This window comes from Portunus trituberculatus, chromosome 37 (assembly GCF_017591435.1).
Source record: "Portunus trituberculatus isolate SZX2019 chromosome 37, ASM1759143v1, whole genome shotgun sequence".
NCBI lineage: Eukaryota > Metazoa > Arthropoda > Malacostraca > Decapoda > Portunidae > Portunus > Portunus trituberculatus.
In genome coordinates this window covers 1,465,001-1,482,500 of record NC_059291.1, presented here as the reverse complement: position 1 = coordinate 1,482,500, position 17,500 = coordinate 1,465,001, and the positions used below count along the sequence as shown (strand labels likewise).

Here is a 17,500-nt window from a genome sequence, read left to right as displayed (position 1 = left end):
CTACTACTACTACTACTACTGCTACTGCTACTACTGCTGCAATTGAGAATGATTTTTCTTTTTTCCTCCTTCTCTTCCTTCTCTCTTTTCTCTTCCTTCTTCTCTTATTCTTGTTATTGTTATTCTTTTCCCCTCCTTATAATATACATTTGTGTTTGTTCTTCTTCTTCCCCTCTTCTTCTACTTCTTCTTCCTCTTCTTCTTCTTCTTTTTCTTCTTTTACTCCTTTTTTTTCTTGTTCTTGTTATTGTTGTTGTTATTATTATTATTGTTATTGTTGTTGTTGTTGTTGTTGTTGTTGTTGTTGTTATTATTATTATTGTTGTTATTTATGTTATCATTATCATTATTATTATTATTATCATTATCATTATTATTATTTTCGTCATTATCAATTATTATTATTATTGTTTTTATTATTATTAGTATTTATTATTATTATTATCATTATCATTATCATTTTTACTCATTCATTCCTCCATGTTTTCCTCCTCCTTCCTCCTCCTCCTCCTCCTCCTCCTCCTCCTCCTCCTCCTCCTCCTCCTCCTCCTCCTCCTCCTCCTCCTCCTCCTCCTCCTCCTCCTCCTCCTCCTCCTCCTTATATTTATTTCTCATTTTGTTCATGCATACTTTGTTTCCTCTGTTCGTATTTTATTTCCTTCGCTAATGTGAAGTTCAGTTTCCATTTGCTTTCTTTCTTTTCTTTCCTTTCCTTTCCTTTGTGGAGCAAGTTATGTATGTATTTCTTTGTGTTTTTTCTTTTGTTTCTTCTTTGTCTTTCCTTCATTTAATTTTTCATGGTTTATCCTTTCGTTTTTTTGCCTCGTTTCATATTCTCGGAAACTTTCTCTTTCCCCTTTATTTCCTCTCTCTCTCTCTCTCTCTCTCTGCTACATTTTTCTTCTATTTTATTTTGTGTTCGTTCTTCTTTCTCGTCCTCTTCCTTCTCTTCCTCTTCCTTTATTCGTTATTCGTTTACCTGTCCTCTTTTTTCATTTATTTCTTGCTTATTTCTTGTTTCTCTCTATTCTCTTCTCACTTCCCTGGTTCCATTAATTATTTGTTTTATTTTTCTGTTCACTTCTTTGCTCACCTTTTCGGTATTCGCTTACGTGTCCCCGTTTTCTTTCATCTATTTCTTGTTATTTCTTTTTTTCTTCTCTGTTCTCATCTCACTTGCAGGGTTCCATTAATTATTTGCTTTATTTATCTATTCATTCCTTTGCTCATCTATTCGTTTTATGTTTTTTTTTTTCTTAATATTTTGTGTGTTTTTTTTCTTAATAGTTTGTCGTAATAGTTTTGTGTTTTTTTAGTAGTTTGTCTTCATAAAGTCATTTCCTCAAACCTTTCGCTGCTTTGCCATTATTTGTACGTATGTTTGTTATTAGTGTGTTCCTTTTTATCGTGTGTGATGTTTTTCCTCCTGTCGTTTGATCAATTATCTTCATTTCAGTCTCTCTCTCTCTCTCTCTCTCTCTCTCTCTCTCTCTCTCTCTCTCTCTCTCTCTCTCTCTCTCTCTCTCTCTCTCTCTCTCTCTCTCTCTCTCTCTTCCCCCCTCCTAGGATTTGTCACATCTAAACACTTTCGATATATTAACTGTCTCCCTCTTGCCTCTTCTCTCTACACCTCCTCCTCCTCCTCCTCCTCCTCCTTCTCTACAGCCGGCACTCTCCTCGTAGGTCACACTTGTCAGCCTGCCACCGTCTTCGTGCGTCGTTTCTTCAATGTCCTCCTCCTCCTCCTCCTCCTCCTCCTCCTCCTCCTCCTCCTCTCCTCCTCCTCCTCCTCCTCCTCCTCCTCCTCCTCCTCCTCCTCCTCCTCCTCTTCCTCCTCCTCCTCCTCCTTGTATTCATATCACTCATCCCAGCTACTCCCATTCTGTAGTACTTCTTTTGTGTCCACTTTGTCAGCCTTCTCTCTCTCTCTCTCTCTCTCTCTCTCTCTCTCTCTCTCTCTCTCTCTCTCTCTCTCTCTCTCTCTCTCTCTCTCTCTCTCTCTCTCTCTCTCTCTCTCTCTCTCTCTACTACTACTACTACTACTACTACTACTACTACTACTACTACTACTACTACTACTGCTACTGCTACTGCTACTACTACTGCTACTAATACTATCAATTTACGGCAGCATCTCAGCCACGTTTTTTTCTTTCCCACTCAATCATCTTAAGTGAGAGACAAGCGAGTGTTTTGGAAAATGTGTGTTCGAGCTGGTTTTTGTTGCGTGGTGTGTCTGTTCCTCACACACATTGAAGCCTCGTGTGCGCGGTGAGTGTATGACTGATCTCTGTGCGCTCGTCGGGGTGGTGGTGGTGGTGCGCGTGAGGTAATCTGACGTGAGGCCTGATTAGCGTTGTCACCTGAGTAGATGGAGGTAGATCGCCACACTAGTTATTTTCTTTATTTTTCAATCTTTTTTATCGTTTTTTCTTTCTTCTGTATATTTTTTTCAGTTTTTTTTTATCTAATTTCTCTTTCATTTTCTATTTCTTCATTTATTTTCTGGTTTTATCCTCCTTTCTTTCATTTTTCTATTTTTTTTTTTTTTTTTTTTTTTTTTTGGTTGGGGAACGTAGGTAATGGTTTGGTGTTGCAATATTTAACACTCTGGGTTGGCCTTTACTTGATTTATGATGGCAAGGACCTGATAAATGGGAGATGTGTATGTGTGTATGTCTGGTTATATAAGTGTGAGTGAGTGTCTCTGTTGGGGTGTGTGATCCATGGCGGCACAGTTTCACGTTGGTCACCTCACGTATAGCAGCCTCTAATTACCTGGCATTTGTAGCGTGGTAAGGAGACCGTAACTCTTCTCCATATAACAGGTGAGGACTAACTAACCTGTTACGTGAGGCGAGGTGGCAAATTACTGCACGTTTTTCCTCGTATCTCGTTTCTGTGGCGGCTTTTGCTTTCCATCCCATGTTTTGGCGAAGAAGACGTACATTGTAGACATTTTTGACTTTTTTTTGTGTTGTATATCGTGGCTCTTGTGTATTTCTTTTCTCTCTCTCGTTTCCTCTTTCTGGGAGCTGCTTTTTCTGGATTTTTTTTTTCCCTTGAACGTTTATCCTGCCTCGGTGTGTCGAAAAGAAATTCAGTCTGAGTTGCTTTATGGGTTATGCATAATGACATCACGCAGTTTTATCGTGTGTGGGGTTTGTATAAAGACTTCTCCCGATGAATTATCCCGCGCTGGTATAGAAAAATGAGTATCGTTTGTGTTGAAGCAGTTGTGGTTGGGGGAGGGGTGCCTGTCGTGCGGTGTTGCGGTCTTTTCAGGCACTGAGTCCATGTTCGTGGTGCAAAATGCAAGCTTTGGGCCACAGACCGCGACTTGCTGGGCTTGTCCACTGCCACACGTATCCATCTCCATTTTTTGTGTCACTTCTCTGGCTGTGTACTGAACTTGTGACCATTTGTGAGGGACATATTAAACAACTTCCGGATGTACTAACGAAATAAAAATGTTGGGATCTGCAGCCTTGTCTTGTTGCTCGTGTGTTTGGGCTGCATTTCTGTCCGAGGAAGTTATAATATTTGTTTTATTCGATATATTTCTTATATTTCATAACTGACAATTTTTTTTTTACCATACTAACATTTTGAGTATTAAAGAACTTGTGCATTTACTGACGAGAAATAATTAAGCAACTTTCAGTAATAGTGACTAAATTCAATATCTAACTTTTATCTTTCAATAATGAAAATATATACCTATTATAGAAACTATTACTTTTTACGAGTATCAAATGACTTTTTGCCTATTGCAGGAAAATTATGCAACTTTTAAATGTACAGATGAAAAAAAAAAAAAACATATCAAGGTTACATCGGCACATTAATATTGCGATAATCCTTGAATGAAAACACGTTAGGTGATCATTACGCCTCAGCGTGCAGCCTGAACCTCGCTGTGGTGCCCCAGTAATGGCCAGACTTAGCGTGGGGGAGAGTTCTGTCTTCCTGCTGATTACCACCACCACACCGCACGTCCAGAGGAGCCTCGTGATCTGTAATTAGCGTACCGTTTCGTGCCTTGTAAGGTTAAACAGTCTGTGGTTTGTGCTGGCAAGAAGACAAGACCTGTTTGTCACGGCTGTCCTCCTCACTTGTGTTTGAGGGCGTAGCATTTTCATTAACGAAAGGTTCTTGACATGTAAATCGGTGAAGGTGCGTGTGTTGCATTCCTTTCTTGAATTCCCCCGTGTTGTTGCAGAATTTCGCCGGTTGTGTAGTTATTGCTCTTTGCGTGCCATTCACTTTTATTTACGAGGATTGAATTAAATAAGGGAGCTAGAGTAATTGCGGAGCGTGGCTGTGTAATCTTTGCCTCGTCTCTCACAAATGTGCCTCTCATTATCCCTTAATTGGACCATTACGCGACCAGCTTTTATCATCAGAGTCAATACGGAAGGCTTTCAGGTTTTTTGTTACGCCATTTTGCCGCACTAATATCTTCTATCGACTGGTGTATTGGCGGCAAGGTGTTGCTGTACCTTAAGCTGTCATTATCAGTCGGATGTTCGTGGGGCTCCTCGTGATGAGTGTTTCTTTGTATTCTCGTCAGCCTGAATGTTGGCACAGTGGTGGTGTACGATTTATGTCACTGTTCGTTTCGTTTTCTACTCCTTGGTTGAGATTAGTGCAGTCAATCTATCTTGCGTTTTATTTCATAGTCAGGAGTGTAGTTTATCTCTCACAGCCTCGTCAACGCTAATAAATCTAGTGGTGTTTACTCTTCTCTTGTATTCTTTATCTATGTATGATGGTGACTTTCCACTTCAAGGGGCGTTGCCGAGACAAGACGGTCTACATTACGTGTTGGGAATAACTGAATCGCCCCTGTACATATTTGTTGTATTGAGGATGCAAACATACGGAGGAAGGGGTTTGCTGTCCTCTATTTATATATCGTTTTATATTTTGTTATTGTATGTATCTATGTATCTGTGCGCTTATCTTTTTTTTATACAACATTATCAGATGTCTTCGTATTGTCTGATTCAAAACAGACGTGTGTTGTATAAAGCCCAAAGCCAGACAGGTGCATTTTTTATAAGGAATTTCTTGCATAGTTGTTGAGAATGTCGGATTTGCTGCGACATTCTCAGTGAGTGGATCGGTTGAAAACGTGTGTGGGCGTGTGAACCACGTAGCAAATTAAGAACACTAACTGGATGCTTTGGGTTTATAAGCAGAATTGTTTCGATATTCCTCCTCTGATAAATACATCTTCTATTTCATCATTTTCCTCTCCCAATATTTTCTCTTTACATAATACTTTCCTTAAGGGGAGAGGCGAAGATATAAAAAAAAACGGGTCACTTACGGTAAATCCAATTGGCTTGAAATTTTAGCATGTTGTTACTGAGTGTACATGTAGGTCATTCTATATAAATTTCATTAAGTTTCGGTGAATGAAATAAGAAATACTAAAAATGCGTTTAACCTCATCCCACATTTTCTTCTATCTCTAACTCCACCTTCTGTTATCTTAATCACCCTCTCTTCAACTCCCACTCGCCTATCACTCTACAGGAGATTAACAGACACAGATAATCAAATCGCCATTCTCCTTCTCACTTTAACACTTTGCGAGGCTTGGAGCACAGTCCCGCCCCTGTTGATTCTGTCTGAGATGTACACCCAGGGAAGCAGAGGGAGTCCAGCAGTGACATTAGCTTTTCCTTGGCGTCCATTAGCGGCAGATTACCTCCAGCAGCTGCAGTTTCTTGGCGCTGCGAGTTTAGGTCTGTCTCGAATTAGTCTTCCAGATGTTGTGGGGTCTGGAATGCTGCACGAAAGAGACAGAGAGAGAGAGAGAGAGAGAGAGAGAGAGAGAGAGGGTGAGGGAGAGAGAAAGATTTTTATAGTTATATATATGTTAGAGCGTGTTACGGACATCAGTGTATACTAATTGGTATAACTCGCCTTAATGTGTATATAACTGTGTGAACAGGAGAGAGAGAGACAGAGAGAGAGAGAGAGAGAGAGAGAGAGAGAGAGAGAGAGAGAGAGAGAGAGAGAGAAAAGTGAGAGTTAATTGAATGTTAAGTCTCATCATCGTGCCACCTTGTTCCTCCTACTCCTCCCCCTCCTCCTCCTCCTCCTCCTCCTCCTCCTCCTCCTCCTCCTCCTCCTCCTCCTCCTCCTCCTCCTCCTCCTCCTCCTCCTCCTATTCCTCCTTCACTGCAATAATACATGTAACGAAGCATCGCCAGTTTCTTCTCTCTTTTCATTTTCTTTATCTCCGAATAACATTAGTGACCGTTTCAAAATCCTCCTCCTCCTCCTCCTTCTCTTCCTCCTCCTCCTCCTCCTCCTCCTCCTCTTCCTCCTCTTCCTCCTCCTCCTCTTCCCTCTGGTGGTGGTGGTGGTGGTAGTACTGCTGCTGCTACTGCTTTCGAAGGTTGAATTACTGCCTTACTGAGATTACATTTAGCATAGATGGAGGAGGAGGAGGAAGAGGAAGAGAAGGAGGAGGAGGAGGAAGAGAAGGAGGAGGAGGAGGAGGAGGAGGAGGAGGAGGAAGAAGCGTGCCAACAACAAATTCTGGAAGACTTAAGTTCTCCAAGTAGTGTTGCGGAATGCAGTGGCGACGCTCTCTCTCTCTCTCTCTCTCTCTCTCTCTCTCTCTCTCTCTCTCTCTCTCTCTCTCTCTCTCTCTCTCTCTCTCTCTCTCTCTCTCTCTCTCTCTCTCTCTCTCTCTCTCTCTTTCTGACAACTTTTCTTTTCCTTTCTTATTTTGCTCATGTTTCCTCTTTCTTCTTTCTCTTCTTTCGTTTGTTCTGCTCTTTTTCTCTTTCTCTCGCTTATTTATTCTATTTGTTTTCATCCTCTTCTTTTTACTCTTTTTTCTTTTTGTCTTCTTTTCGTCTTCTTCTTTCTTCTTTTTCTTCTTTTTCTTCTTTTCTTCTTTCTTCTTCTTTTCATCGTCATCATCATCTTTTCTTCGTTTTTTCATTTTCTTCTTCTGTTTCTTCTTCTTCTTCTTCTTCTTCTTCTACTTCTTCTTCTCTATTATTATTGATTTTCCATTTTTCCTAATCTTATTCATCATTGCTCTTATTCTGATTTTTCTTTACTTTCTTCTTTTTTCTTTATCTCGTTTCAGTCACAGTATGGCTTTGCATGCACTCCCTTCCATTCTCTCTCTCTCTCTCTCTCTCTCTCTCTCTCTCTCTCTCTCTCTCTCTCTCTCTCTCTCTCTCTCTCTCTCTCTCTCTCTCTCTCTCTCTCTCTCTCTCTCTCTCTCTCTCTCTCTCTCTCTCGTTTATTGGCTGTGTCTTTGCATCTTTTCTGTCCCCAGTTAATACAATTCTGTGTTCTGTTTGTGCATTTTTTCCTCCATCATTCAGGAACATTCTCTCTCCCTTTCCATTCCTTCTTGATAGCATCCCCACTCTTCCACCTTTTTCATGCCTTCCTTTCCTCTCCAGCTTTCCAGTGAGGTGGTGGTGGTGGTGGTGGTGTTGGTATGTGAGGTGGGTTAGATTAATTCAAGTTTGGCTATTTGAGTGAAGCTTAAGTCTTGCCTGGAATATTTCTTTACATTTTTTCAGTTCGGTATGGGTTTTGTGGTGAGTTAGTTATTTTTTGATGGCTATATATATTTTTTTTATATATATGTAGTTGTCATTGTGGTGGTGGTGTTATCATTGCTATTATTTTCATTAGTAGTAGTAGTAGTAGCAGGTGATATCAGTAGTGTTATTATTACTTATTATTATTATTATTATTACTATTGTTATCATTATTATTATTATTATCATTATCATTATCATTTTTATTATTATTTTTGGTAGTAGTAGTAGTAGTAGTAGTAGTAGTAGTAGTAGTAGTAGTAGTAGTAGTAGTAGTAGTAGTAGTAGTTAAAGAAGTACCAAGTGAAGGAGGAGGAGGAGGAGAAGGAGGAGGAGGAGAAGGAGAAGGAGGAGGAAGAGGAGGAGGAGGAGGAGGAGGAGGAGGAGGAGGAGGAGGAGGAGGAGGAGGAGGAGGAGGAGGAGGAAGAAAGATGTGATAGCAATAATATTTTCTTTATATATTATTTTATTCTTCCGCAAGGGTATATAGGGCTGTTTGTTGTGGCTCCTACCTGAGGCTCCTTCCATGGCGGCAGGGCATCTTGTGGTTATGTGTCTCTCTTGAAGTACTGGGCTACACACACACAAACACACACACACACACACACACACACACACACACACACACACACACACACACACACACACACACTTACTGCTTTCCTCCTCTTAGGCTACAATGCACACAGGATAAAAGTTCTATATGAAGGAAAGTGAGGAGTATTTCAGGCCCCCTTTGCCATGACCTACCCTTCTGGCCCTCACCTGCTCTCCTCTCCCATCCAGGCTTCAGTGTCCCGTGAAAACACCTGGAAAGCACTGTGTCATGGGAGTAAGTGGAGCGCATTGAGGGCTGTGCATGGTCTTTCCCAGCCCTCGTTTCTCCTTTATGGACAGTGCAAGCGGGTTTACCTGCCATCGACGCGCGGGAGGCATTACCTGGCGGGGTGAGGCGGTGTCAGGGGGATATCAGAAGGACGTCCACTCGCCCACACGACCGCGTCCGCATCTCGTCAGCAGTATTGGTCGAGAAATCGAAACAACCATGAACTCACACCACATTCACGCCATTTGGACGAATTCACCCAACAGTGTGGGCCGTGTGAGGGAGAATTAGTGTATGTATGTGTGTGTTTGTGTGTGTGTGTGTGTGTGTGTGTGTGTGTGTGTGTGTGTGTGTGTGTGTGTGTGTGTGGGTGTGCAGTCTCTGTTTTATGTGTGTGAATGTGTTCAATACCCAGGTGTGTTTCTGTTAGTCTAAAACACTGGACACTTAAATATGCAAATTTTTTCCACTTTGTGCAAAATTGGCGCCATTAGTGAGGCATTATGGCGTCATGGGCCATTACGCCACAAACCTGTCACACCTGCCGGCGATCCATTAATGAGCCCGGAGACGCAGACAGTCGCGCCGAGCACCGCCGCGCCGCTAACACTTTTTAATATTCATATATACACAAATGGCCAAGCAAGGGATTTTTATTCTGCATGTGGGAAGAAAGGGCAATGCTGGAGTGTCCGCCCAGTGTGTGCGTGGCTGTACACTGGCATGTACACGTATCCATGTGCATTACTTTCCATACGGTGTGTCCTTTCAATTAGAAATTTCCCCCTCTCTCTCTCTCTCTCTCTCTCTCTCTCTCTCTCTCTCTCTCTCTCTCTCTCTCTCTCTCTCTCTCTCTCTCTCTCTCTCTCTCTCTCTCTCTCTCTCTCTCTCTCTCTCTCTCTCTCTCTCTCTCTCTCTCTCTCTCTCTCTCTCTCTCTCTCTCTCTCTCTCTCTCTCTCTCTCTCTCTCTCTCTCTCTCTCTCTCAGGAAGTAGTCGCAGTAGTACACAGGTTCAACTTACATCGCCGCGTTAGCTGAAACAGAAGTATGCATGACAGCGGAAAGATGCAGGCACACTGAAAGCACAGACAGACATATGCATGGCGGGCAGTTGTGCGTGTAGAGGCGTGTGTCCGAGGTAGCGGCGGCGGGCATAGCGACACAGTAGCGCACACACAGAGTAAGCCTCAGCTACAATGAACAGTGACAACACTCAACACTCATGACATCAACAACAGGAAACAGCAGTGATAACAACAAGCAGTTTATAGTAAAAAAAATGCACTAGTTATGCTGTGACACATAGAATGGCAAGGGAATGAAATACAGGACGTGTGTGTGTGTGTGTGTGTGTGTGTGTGTGTGTGTGTGTGTGTGTGTGTGTGTGTGTGTGTGTGTGTGTGTGTGTGTGTGTGTGTGTGTGTGTGTGTGTGTGTGTGTGTGTGTGTGTGTGTGTGTGTGTGTGTGTGTGTGTGTGTGTGTGTGTGTGTGTGTGTGTGTGTGTGTGTGTGTGTGTGTGTGTGTGTGTGCGTGGGTGTGTCACGCTGGATGGACATGACCGATTGGATAGTTTGACACTTTCAACTTCTGGTAGATAAAAAGAATAAAAAAAACTAACGGTACATGATTTGAGAAAAAATAGTGTGTGTGTGTGTGTGTGTGTGTGTGTGTGTGTGTGTGTGTGTGTGTGTGTGTGTGTGTGTGTGTGTGTGTTGTATTGATGACTATCTCGGTCTAAAAATGTCCTCCCTAGCAGCCTCCTTGACCGTGACGCCGCCACGCCAGGCCTGGGTGTGGAGGACTGGTGGAGGTGTTGGTGGGGACGAGGGAGAGGAAAGACGGCGGGCTACTTAATGATGGTGACACTTTCATGAAGGCGTTAAAAAGCAAAGTAATTTGGAGCTGAAATGAGAATCATTTGTCTGAGTTAATCAGTAATTTTCGCGCCGTGTGTGTTTGAGTGTGTGTGTGTGTGTGTGTGTGTGTGTGTGTGTGTGTGTGTGTGTGTGTGTGTGTGTGTGTGTGTGTGTGTGTGTGTGTGTGTGTGTGTGTGTGTGTGTGTGTGTGTGTGTGTGTGTGTGTGTGTGTGTGTGTGTGTGTGTGTGTGTGTGTGTGTGTGTGTGTGTGTGTTGATGCTTGGCGGCAGGGAGGGATGTGGTGTGTGGCGTTGTTCCCTCGTTAACAAGCTCAAGTGGTGTTCCCTTAGGTGGCAATTACCACATTTGTTAGTTGCTAAATTTAATTAATAGGATGGTGCTTATTATGAGAGCCTGCCGTCATTCCCAAGTGGGCGGCGTCGGTGGTGGTGGTGGCGGCTGGCCAGCCAGCACCCACCGTGACGCCAGACAGTCCTCACTAGACAGCAACAAAATGCTAGAATGTTAGACAGGTGAGACTCAGATGTAGCGACTAAGAAGCGGCTAAAGAGCATGTGTGATGTGGCAAAGGCGGCGGTGCGAGGGTGACCTGCTGGTGACCTCGTCCCTGTGTGAGTGTGACATGACCTTGAGTGTGGCTGCGGTGTGGTGGTGGTGGTGGTGGTGGTAGTGGTGGTAGCTGTGGTGGTGTGACCCTCACGGGACGAGTCTCCGCTCACCCTGTCTTAAACTGCCACAATTATACAATACTCACAAATTCCAAGTGGAGTTTCTGAAAAGATGAGAACGAACACAACTAAATAACCAAATAATGATGTTTGATGTACAGTTAAGTGCCCTTCCTATATCCCCAGCCTTGTCTCCTGAGCCTCCCTGGTCCTTCCCTCCCCTCCTAGCCGCCCTCCCGTCCCCTCGTGCTGTCAGTCTGTGTAGTGTGAGGCGGGAGTAAGTAGTAAGTGTTCACTACAGGGGTCGTCAATCCAGGTGGTGAAGTATGGTGCCTACAGACATTAGTTGAGGGTATTTGGTCAGTTTACAAGGATGATCAAAGGAAGTTATGCCACAGACCAACACTACCAGGAACACTACCACCACAAGCATCTGCGTCACCTGCCTCACGTCGCTGCTTCACCTGTGGAGAGAGAGAGAGAGAGAGAGAGAGAGAGAGAGAGAGAGAGAGAGAGAGAGAGAGGGAAAAGAGGGGGGAGGGTAGGGGAAGCTGGTCTACCCCAACCCATTTAATTGGACACACACACATTGAGGTTTATATGAATTTATTGGTACATTGTAAGCAATTTTATGGGGCATTCCTTTTTTTTTTCAATTTTTCCCCTCTTCTACATTTATGAAATTCAAATGACTCGTAATTAACCATTTACCCACGCGATGAATAATAACAATGATAATGAACGACGGCCCGGGAACAGTACGAGGCCACTCACTTAATTGGCTTCATCACGAGAGAGAAACAGTATCGGTGCGTTGATGTAATTTGAACTTCAAGTCGTTTAAAGCAAACCAGAGAAGTTGAATTTAGACTTTCCTTCAATAATTCTCCCTTTTAGTGGACGAGAAGCTCTACAGGAGGATGAGTAGGAGGAGGAGGAGGAGGAGAAAGAAAGGGTACAGAAGGGAGAGTAGGAGGAAGGGTACAGAAGGAAGAGTAGGACTAAGAGGAGAAAGAAAGGGTGCAGGAAGAAGAGTAGGAGGAAGAGGAGGTGGAAGAGGAGAAGGAAAGGGTACAGGAGGAAGAGGAGAAGGAAGAGGTACAGGAGGAAGAGTAGGAGGAAGAGGAGAAGGAAAGGGTACTGGAGGAAGAGTAGGAGGAAGAGAAGAGGGATATGGTACAGGAGGAAGAGTAGGAGGAAAAGGAGAAAGAAAGGGTACTGGAAGAAGAGTAGGAAGAAGAGGAGAAAGGAAGGGTACAGGAGGAAATGTAGGAGGAAGAGGAGAAGGAAAGGGAGATACAAGGGAGATAACTGGAAGGATTATGGTTAGGAGAGCGTAGGAGAGACGAGAGAAGGAGGGGAGGGGTCAGTAAAAAAGGGAAAGAATTGAAAGGGAGTGTAAAGAGCAAGATTTAGGGCGAAAACCTTATTGTACATTGATATATCATTGTGTCAAGAGTTCATATTTATTGTGCTTTAAATCTGAATTATAAATGAAAATTGTGACTAAACCGTATGAGAAAATTTTATACACTTTCGTTATTTATACTTTTACGGAGTCTTTGTTACTGGTTAAAAAAAAAAATTATCCCAGTTTGGAGGATTTACCGCTGTTTCACGACTCAGAACAAGAGGGAAGAACTTGTTTGAGAGGCAATAACAGACTAAGAGAAGCAAACGGGAGATGAAGAAAGGGTAGTTAAAGAATCAGTAAATAAGAACTGCAGAATCTGAAGAGACCAGAGATATAGATAATAAGAAAGAGATAAGAAAGGAATAAAGACTAAGAACAAGAAAGAATTGAAGGAGATAAGAGAAAAAAAAAATCTTGATCCACTCCCTGCCTGAAATGTGGCGCAGCAGATAACAGACAGTAACAAAACAGTGTCAGCGTGTCACTATAACATTCAGATTCGTTTTCTCTTGTCCGTAAATGGTACGTATATTCTCCGTGTCACGTCTGGGTACCTGTGTATGCTTACCTGTAGTCAGAGCGTGTTACCTGTAATAAGTATGTCACGTAACACTAAGGATGCAGTGCTGCTTGTTGGAACGTTACGTATCAGAGGAATAACACACGAAGTCCCACCGTCACAGTGCTGGAGTCAAGACACAGTTGGGTTACGTAATGCCAGTCAGTCACACATCATACAGACAGCATGGGACGCCTCTTACATTTACTTATTACTTTTACCAGCCTCCATAATGAGCAGTAAATCAAATACAAGGTCCTTGTGTACAGCCACCCATCCCTCCCTCTGGCTAGATCCCTTTCCAGCGAAAAAGAGATCCCTTCCTCTGTCTATCTTTTCCTTCTGCTTCCTCTCCTTCATTTTCTCCTTCTTCCCCATTCCTTTCACGTATTCTTCCTCCCTCTCCGTCTCCGCTTGGCCGCAGATTTGTGGATTATTACGAGAAAGTCTGTGAGGCGCGTTGCTGGAGGAGGAGGAGGAGGAGGAGGAGGAGGAGGAGGAGGAGGAGGAGGAGGAGGAGGAGGAGGAGGAGAAGCAAAGGGTCTCCAGCGCTGAGACTGTTTACCATCAGCTTCTTCCTTTCTCCTTTTCTTGCTTCTTTATTTTCGTATTTCCTTTTCTCTGTTTGTCTTTCTTGATATTCGTGTTTCTCTTCCATTTTCTTTTCTTTTTTTTCATTTTCTTGGCGTCCTTTTATTTCTTCATCGTTTTCTTTATGTTCTTTTCGTCGTTGTCCTTCTTATCATGGATTTTTTCATAATTTTTTTTTCTTCTGTTTTCATCTCCACTCTTCTCTCCTCACCTTTCCTCTCCTCTCCTCTCCTCTCCTCTCCCTCCTCTCCTCTCCTCTCCTCTTTCTTCTCTCCTCTTTCTTCTCTCTTTTTCTCTTCTCCTCTCCTCTCCTCTCCTCTTCTCTCCATTCCTCTCTTCTCCTCTCCTCTTCTCTCTTCATCATTCCTATTCTCTCCTCTCCTCTCCTCTCTTCTCCTCTCTGCCCCTTCACTACTACTAATTAAAATTAATAAATGGATGACCTTTCATTGCAACAAATTAGTTCATTTTAGAATAGCACGCGCGTGTTTCCATGAGTGCTACATACGATTATTATTATTACTATTATTATTATTATTATTATTATTATTATTATTATTATTATTATTATTATTATTATTATTGTTATTATTATTGTTATTTCTATATTGTTTTAATTGTTTTTGTTGTTGTTATCGTCATTAATACCAGCAGTAAATAGGTCAGTAATCCCACTTCACAGATGCGTCACTTTTATCACCAGAATGTTCATTTACACAAAATATTATTCCCAGTTTTCACATGTCAGGCATTTGTAAAAGTCACAGAAAACTTCTCCATCCGCTTTCCCATTGACATCATCAAAGCCGCCGCTCACCTCGCTCTCCCAAGTAACGGTGGGTGTGCATGAGCCAGACTTGTGGAATGTCACGCCTGAGTTGTGAGCACCAGCAACAGAATTGGTGTTTGCCCCGCGACGTGTGCACTGCTCTCGTAGCATTCTCAAGGCAATACTGAACGCGGAACACAAAATAACACAGAGAAAAGAATAAAATAAGTGAAAGATTTGTCCTTTCTTTAAAGGTTATTTGTGAGTATTGCAATTTTCTTAGTGTCAAGGAAACTAGAACACAAAATAACACAGAGAAAAGAATAAAAAGCGTGACAGATTTGTTCTTCTTTTTTTTGTGTCAAGGAAACCAGACAAGGGCAAAAGAAAAAAAAGAAAGACAAAAAATAGGAGCATGGGTGTCTTGATTTCATGTTCCTGATCTGAAATGTAAAGTGACAAGTACAATCACATAGCCGTCCACTGCTCAAACAAACAGTGCTTTCAAAAAACGAGATAACTTGCTGTGTAGAGAAGCTGTATGTGTTTTTAAGGGGAAAATAATAACTCTCACTATATCCACTTCTAGTACGAAAACATAGCCGTCCACTGCTCAAACAAACAGTGCTTTCAGAAAACGTATGACTTGCTTTAAGGTATGTGTTTTAAAATAATACTCAAAGCCACTGCAATCTGGTGGCAGGAAATGAACCACAGCCAACACAACCCCAACGCTTCATTAGTGTGTCCGAGAGAAAATCACAACACTTACTTACCCAGCCTTTCTGTGACACCGATTATGATGTCTATAGAAAACGAGAATCATTTACGAATTATTTCAAAGCTTTAATGTCTCCAGTACTGAAGGGGTTAAATTCTATCTAGCAATTGTGAAGTTTAAATGCAAAATAAAATCAGCCAAAAATATTGCTACCAAATATTTTTAATATTTAAGACGCTGTTGAATTATCTCGCTTTCTCTGTTCCGAAACGCTGAACTGAATTATTTTCCTGAGACTTTTCTGAACAATAAACATCTCTCAGACCTGGAATAATTTGCATCCCCCTGCGTTATACTCCTCCTGGCTTCTCAATATGTATTTCTCAATCTGGGTAAGAAAACTCCACTCCTCCTTCTCCGTTTGATAATGCAGAGAGAAAAAACAAATATCAAGGATTTAAGAAAAGCTATCGAAGGAAGAAGATAAAAAAAAGTGACAAAAAGGAAAGATAGAAAGAATGGAGAGGACATGATGAGGCGAATGAAAAATAATAATGGGGAAAGACGTAAGGATAGACTATGAAGAAGGAACTGAATAGAATGACGGAAATAATATAGGAGAAAACGAGTTGAATAAAGAAACTAGAGGACGAAAAGTAGAAGGAGAAAATGATGCAGGAGACGCGGAGAGAAAATATAAGTGGAAAAGGAAGGAAGGAATATAAGTTTGTTGGAGATGAGAAAGGGATGGAAGGACGAGACGAAGGGAGGGAAGAATTAATAGAGTGAAAGGCCCAGTGGGAGGATCAGGAAAGAGGAGGGAGGGAGAGTGAAGTAATCGTTTCGGACCCATTCATTTAATTGTGTGTGTGTGTGTGTGTGTGTGTGTGTGTGTGTGTGTGTGTGTGTGTGTGTGACCTTCACCACTTCAAGAGCCGTATACCAGCGCACAAAAAAAAAAAACATTTGAAAACAGAAACATCACTAAAAAAAAAAATCTCTCTCTCTCTCTCTCTCTCTCTCTCTCTCTCTCTCTCTCTCTCTCTCTCTCTCTCTCTCTCTCTCTCTCTCTCTCTCTCTCTCTCTCTCTCTCTCTCTCTCTCTCTCTCTCTCTCTCTCTCAAAAACAAGTTACATCATCCAGACACCATTCCATCTCGAGCCCAGGATTTCTATCGCGGCGTCTTACAGAACCATCGCGTCAACAACTGGAAGGAGAATTTACGAGTGCCGTCCATCTCTGCTTACCACCGACACTACTCACTACACGGCAGCAGCAAGAAGTTCATTCAAAGCTCGTGCATGATTTGTAGGGGCAGGAAACACGCCTTCGACCATTCACATCCTAGTATACAGAGTCGGGAAGACGAGGAGAAGAGGAATATCTTTCGACTACCTCTTACCGTGAACTGGGGAATGAATACGTGAGTGTGTGTGTGTGTGTGTTTGTGTGAGTGTTCCCGCATGTGTCTGTGGCTGATGGACGTGATATGAGGGAAGGTGGAGTGTCAGGTGGAGGTAGAGAGTGTGTATGACGGGCAGAAAGTTCTTGAAAGGTGTGTTGATGGTAATGGAAGGCATAGGTGTGGGTGATAAGAGGCGAGAGGAAGGCGCGATAAAGGCAGGGAGAGACTTTAGGAGGCTGTGAGGTGAGGAATCGAGGAAGGCACCGGGGAGATACGTAGTGATAGAAAGTGTACGGGTAGGGTGTAAAGTGTGTGAGAGGAGAGGTTGTAAAGATAAGAGAGAGAGAGAGAGAGAGAGAGAGAGAGAGAGAGAGAGAGAGAGAGAGAGAGAGAGAGAGAGAAAGAAAGAGAGCGTGTGTGTGTGTGTGTGTGTGTGTGTGTCTGTCTGTCTGTCCTTCATCTCCAACTGGATTTCCCTCAGGTCCAAGATTCTAAGAGTGTCTCAAGGCTTTACTGTGTCTCTGAAGCCTTTGAAGCCTCGCTATTTATCCCCAAAGAAGCTCGTATTCTTGTTCGTCTGATTCTTCCCGCGTTTGTCTGTCTCTCTTGCTCTGTGACCGTTAACTCTATTGTGTTTGTTACATTTTGTTTCAATGTGTGTGTGTGTGTGTGTGTGTGTGTGTGTGTGTGTGTGTGTGTGTGTGTGTGTGTGTGTGTGTGTGTGTGTGTGTTAATTTTTTCTCTGTGCTGTGTGTGTGTGTGTGTGTGTGTGTGTGTGTGTGTGTGTGTGTGTGTGTGTGTGTGTGTGTGTGTGTGTGTGTGTGTGTGTGTGTGTGTGTTTAATTTTTTTCTCTTTGTGCTTGTGTGTGTGTGTGTGTGTGTGTGTGTGTGTGTGTGTGTGTGTGTGTGTGTGTGTGTGTGTGTGTGTGTGTGTGTGTGTGTGTGTAAAATGTAAACATGTTTTCACTTTAATTAAAATGCCTTTCCTTTCTCTCTCTCTCTCTCTCTCTCTCTCTCTCTCTCTCTCTCTCTCTCTCTCTCTCTCTCTCTCTCTCTCTCTCTCTCTCTCTCTCTCTCTCTC

General features: G+C 42.7%; 1 protein-coding gene across 1 annotated transcript in view; it reads right to left on the bottom strand.

Annotated features, from left to right (window-relative positions):
• LOC123513976 (contactin-3-like) overlaps nt 1-17,500 on the bottom strand; it is a 321,726-nt gene that overhangs the window by 283,075 nt on the left and 21,151 nt on the right. The window contains 1 exon segment of the mRNA XM_045271494.1: nt 11,047-11,064. Coding sequence (XP_045127429.1) covers nt 11,047-11,064 — 18 coding nt within the window.